Source organism: Lactuca saligna, chromosome 5, assembly GCF_052625555.1.
Source record: "Lactuca saligna cultivar CGN05327 chromosome 5, ASM5262555v1, whole genome shotgun sequence".
NCBI lineage: Eukaryota > Viridiplantae > Streptophyta > Magnoliopsida > Asterales > Asteraceae > Lactuca > Lactuca saligna.
In genome coordinates this window covers 243,768,308-243,772,343 of record NC_136421.1, presented here as the reverse complement: position 1 = coordinate 243,772,343, position 4,036 = coordinate 243,768,308, and the positions used below count along the sequence as shown (strand labels likewise).

Below are 4,036 nucleotides of genomic sequence, written 5' to 3'. Positions count from 1 at the left end.
TATCAAATGCAAATGGTATGAGCATGTGTTGATTTTCCATACACAATTTATCATGTTTGGTGACCTTGCATGTAATAGCTTTTAATGCAGTATGTTCCGTCGTGAAACCCCCGACCCGCAAGCCTACGAGAGGGGATACCCTTGTAAGTTCTAAACATGCGTTTTTCCCTTCAACTCATCCAAAAATCAAAACGCCAACTGGTCTAAGGATTAATATTCCTTCTTTTGAGTCGGTCAAGAAATTCACATGAACATTTTTCATAGTAGAAACCACGACACATTTAAATATGTTTACCAAAACATCTTTAATCATATCGTGTATGTATTTGAAACCCGGAAAATCTTGCAATAAACTATATGCTTCATAAACGAAAATGTTTGCCGTAATAACAAAAAGATTATTTAAATTAGAATAAATTGTTTACCGCTTTTGATCTTTCATAAGATTCAATCACTTGTATGATCTTAGTTGAAATTATTAACTTTGATTTTAACAAACTAATTTTTATAATTTGTATATACTATATAGAGTGGAGAATTTTGAGTAATCAATAAATAGGTACATAATATTATTAGATCGTACCAAATATGTATTTTCCATAGAATCATACAAATAAAATGACTTTCCTTAAACCAACCATAGAAAATCCAGTAGGTTTAGCAAAAATAGTTAGTAATCGGACACTATAGATTTATTTGTTTACAAGTGTTTCGATAAAAGTATTTATATGTTTTTAAAAGATGTAAATTACATAAAAATAAAATCTTGTATTAATATTATTTGTTTAAATTAAAAGCTAAAACTTTGTATTATCGATATGTTTTTAATTTGTTTTTTTTTATTAAAAATAAAAAACTAATGGCTTTCAAATACCAAAAACTTGATTTTCAATTTCAACTTATTGAAAATAAATTAATTAAAAGTTTAAACCTAAAGACTTATAGAAAAATTTTCTAATCAAACAATATATTAAAAAAAATGTAGTTTGGTTCGTCGATATTTTGCGTCGCCTTTCTTCAAGTATGCAACACGTGGTCTCCTCTTACATGTTTCCGGTGGTGGACCTTCCCCTACTATTTACTATTTATATCCCTTTCCATTTCTTCCTCCTCAATCACATCCTCTGTTTCTCACTCCTTTCCACCAACTTTCAAATTGCTCACAGGAAGCTTGAAAAAAAAAGCTTCCAAATTGCAACAATGGCGACTGCTTCCACTTCTTCTAGTACCATTTGGGCTAACCCCAATCCTAGAACCACATTCTCATCGTCTCCTAAACTCTCTTCTTCTTTTTCAGTTTCTTCCAGGAAGAAACTGAAAAAAATCAGTTGTGCTCTTCAATCACCTTCGATTCTCCAATTTCCCAAACAATCTTCCTTTCAATTACCTTCTACGACCCCGGATTCATGGAACTTGTTGCAGAAAGTTTCAGCTATGGCATTGGACGCAATCGAGAATGGTTTAATAGAACAAGAAAAGAAACATCCTTTACCCAAAACAGCTGATCCCAAAGTTCAAATTTCCGGAAATTTCTCTCCTGTTCCGGAGCAATCTGTTCGCCACTGCTTACCAGTCGTCGGAGAAATTCCAGAGCATGTTCAAGGCGTGTACTTGAGAAATGGGGCTAACCCGTTGTTCGAGCCTACTTCCGGCCACCATTTGTTTGATGGCGATGGTATGATCTACGCCGTGAAGTTTGAAAATGGATCGGCGAGCTTCGCTTGCCGCCATACGGAGACACAGAGGCTTGTCCAGGAACGTGCTCTTGGAAAGCCGGTTTTTCCAAAGGCGATCGGTGAACTCCATGGCCATTCTGGCATCGCTAAGCTGTTGTTGTTTTATGCTCGTGGGTTATGTGGGTTGGTTGATCACAGCCAAGGCATTGGGGTGGCGAACGCCGGTTTGGTTTACTTTAACAACCGGCTTTTGGCCATGTCGGAGGATGATTTACCTTACGAAGTCCGAGTTACCCCCACCGGTGACTTGAAAACTGTTGGAAGGTATAATTTCGACGAGCAATTGAAGTCCACCATGATAGCGCACCCAAAACTTGATCCGGTTTCCGGCGAGCTTTTCGCACTGAGCTACGACGTGATCCAGAAGCCTTACTTGAAGTACTTCCGATTTTCACCAGATGGAAAGAAATCAGAAGACGTAGCGATTGATTTGGGAAAGCCTACTATGGTTCATGATTTTGCAATTACAGAGAATTTTGTGGTGGTGCCTGACCACCAGGTGGTTTTCAAGATGTCGGAAATGATCACTGGTGGGTCTCCGGTGGTCTATGACAAAAAAAAAGTGTCACGCTTTGGTGTTCTTGATAAGTACGCCGATGATGGTTCTAGCATCAAATGGGTCGAAGTTCCCGACTGTTTCTGCTTCCATCTCTGGAACGCTTGGGAAGAACCAGAAACCGACGAAGTGGTCGTGATCGGATCCTGCATGACTCCGGCGGACTCCATTTTTAACGAAAACAACGAAGAATTGAAAAGCGTTTTGTCTGAAATTAGACTTAATCTAAAAACAGGAAAATCCACTCGTCGAGCAATAATTTCCCCCGAAAATGACGTCAATCTGGAAGCAGGGATGGTGAACAAAAACCTTCTTGGCAGGAAATCTAAATACGCTTATCTTGCAATAGCTGAGCCATGGCCGAAGGTTTCAGGTTTCGCTAAAGTCGACCTCTCCACCGGTGAAACCAAGAAATTCATTTACGGCGACCAAAAGTACGGCGGTGAGCCTCTGTTTCTTCCAAGAGACCCCAATTCCGAAACCGAAGACGACGGCCACATCTTGACCTTCGTCCACGACGAGAAGACATGGAAATCGGAGCTTCAAATCGTCAACGCAATCACATTACAATTGGAGGCGACGGTGAAGCTGCCGTCGAGGGTTCCATATGGCTTCCATGGAACATTCATAAGCGCCAAAGATTTGGCAACACAAGCTTGAAGAAACAGAGCCCAAAAAGCTTCCTTTTTCCGGTGCCGGCTGCATAAGAGATTTTACCAGAGGGATGGCTGAGATACGTCCCCGGAAATCTTCTCTTGAAACATAAAGCTCCGACATCTTTTGGGGGCTTTTCTGTAAAAAATTAAATGTTTTGGGCTCTTTTTGGATTTACATAGTATTTGAGGGGCCAGCTTGTAGCTTTTTGTGTATGTACAAATTGAAAGCTCAGCTTGGTTCCCTGTTACAGTTCTGGGTACAATCGTGATAGCGTGAAGTACATACGTTTTCAGCCAGTTTGTGAAGACTATTTTATTGATAATAAACGTCAATATACTTTATGTTGTATTAAGTACTCTATTGTGCTGTAATGACAAAAACGAGTTATTGTTATGACTTATGAGTTATGTCAATATCACTTAATATAGTTAATAGTTTTCAATTTTTTAAATGTTTCGTTTAAAACATACGTTTTTTTTTTATATATTTAAATAACATATATTTAAAAGGCATTTTTAATTGTTAACATTTTCTAATGTTTTTTTTAATTAACTAATTTATCTAAATCTATTTAAAATGTTTTATATTACCTTTATTTAATTAGTCAATTTTTAAAAACACATTATATTTTAGATAATTAATAAATTATTACAGTTCACTATTTCAAAAGAAATATATTACATTACATTGTTTGGAAAAAAAAATACAAAAAAATAATAATAAAAATAATAGTACGCTATAACTATAAAAGAAATTTAAAAATACTTTATAATCGTCACAAATCAATATTTCACAAATAAAAATTTATTAAATATTTAATAGAATTAATTAATTAATTAATAATACTTAAAAATCTAATTAAGAGGATAAAATGAAAGATGATTAAAAAATTAAAAATTATTTGTATAATATATTAATTATAAATATATATTAAATGTCAACAAAAATAAATAAAACTAATAAATCAAATACTCAATAATAATAAAGAATCAATAAAAAAAAACTAATATTATAGAAATAAGTTATTGAAAAAGTACTTAACAACTCTAAATTTCAATTCTGTTCCCTTGTAAATTTTATGTTATTT

General features: G+C 34.9%; 1 protein-coding gene across 1 annotated transcript; it reads left to right on the top strand.

The window, feature by feature from the left end:
* Positions 1-1,127: 1,127 nt before the first annotated feature.
* LOC145047181 (9-cis-epoxycarotenoid dioxygenase NCED1, chloroplastic-like) lies at positions 1,128-3,348 on the top strand. The gene has a single exon (XM_078995414.1). It carries the CDS (start codon positions 1,201-1,203, stop codon positions 2,950-2,952), a length of 1,752 nt encoding a protein of 583 aa, XP_078851540.1. The 5' UTR covers positions 1,128-1,200; the 3' UTR covers positions 2,953-3,348.
* Positions 3,349-4,036: the final 688 nt, after the last annotated feature.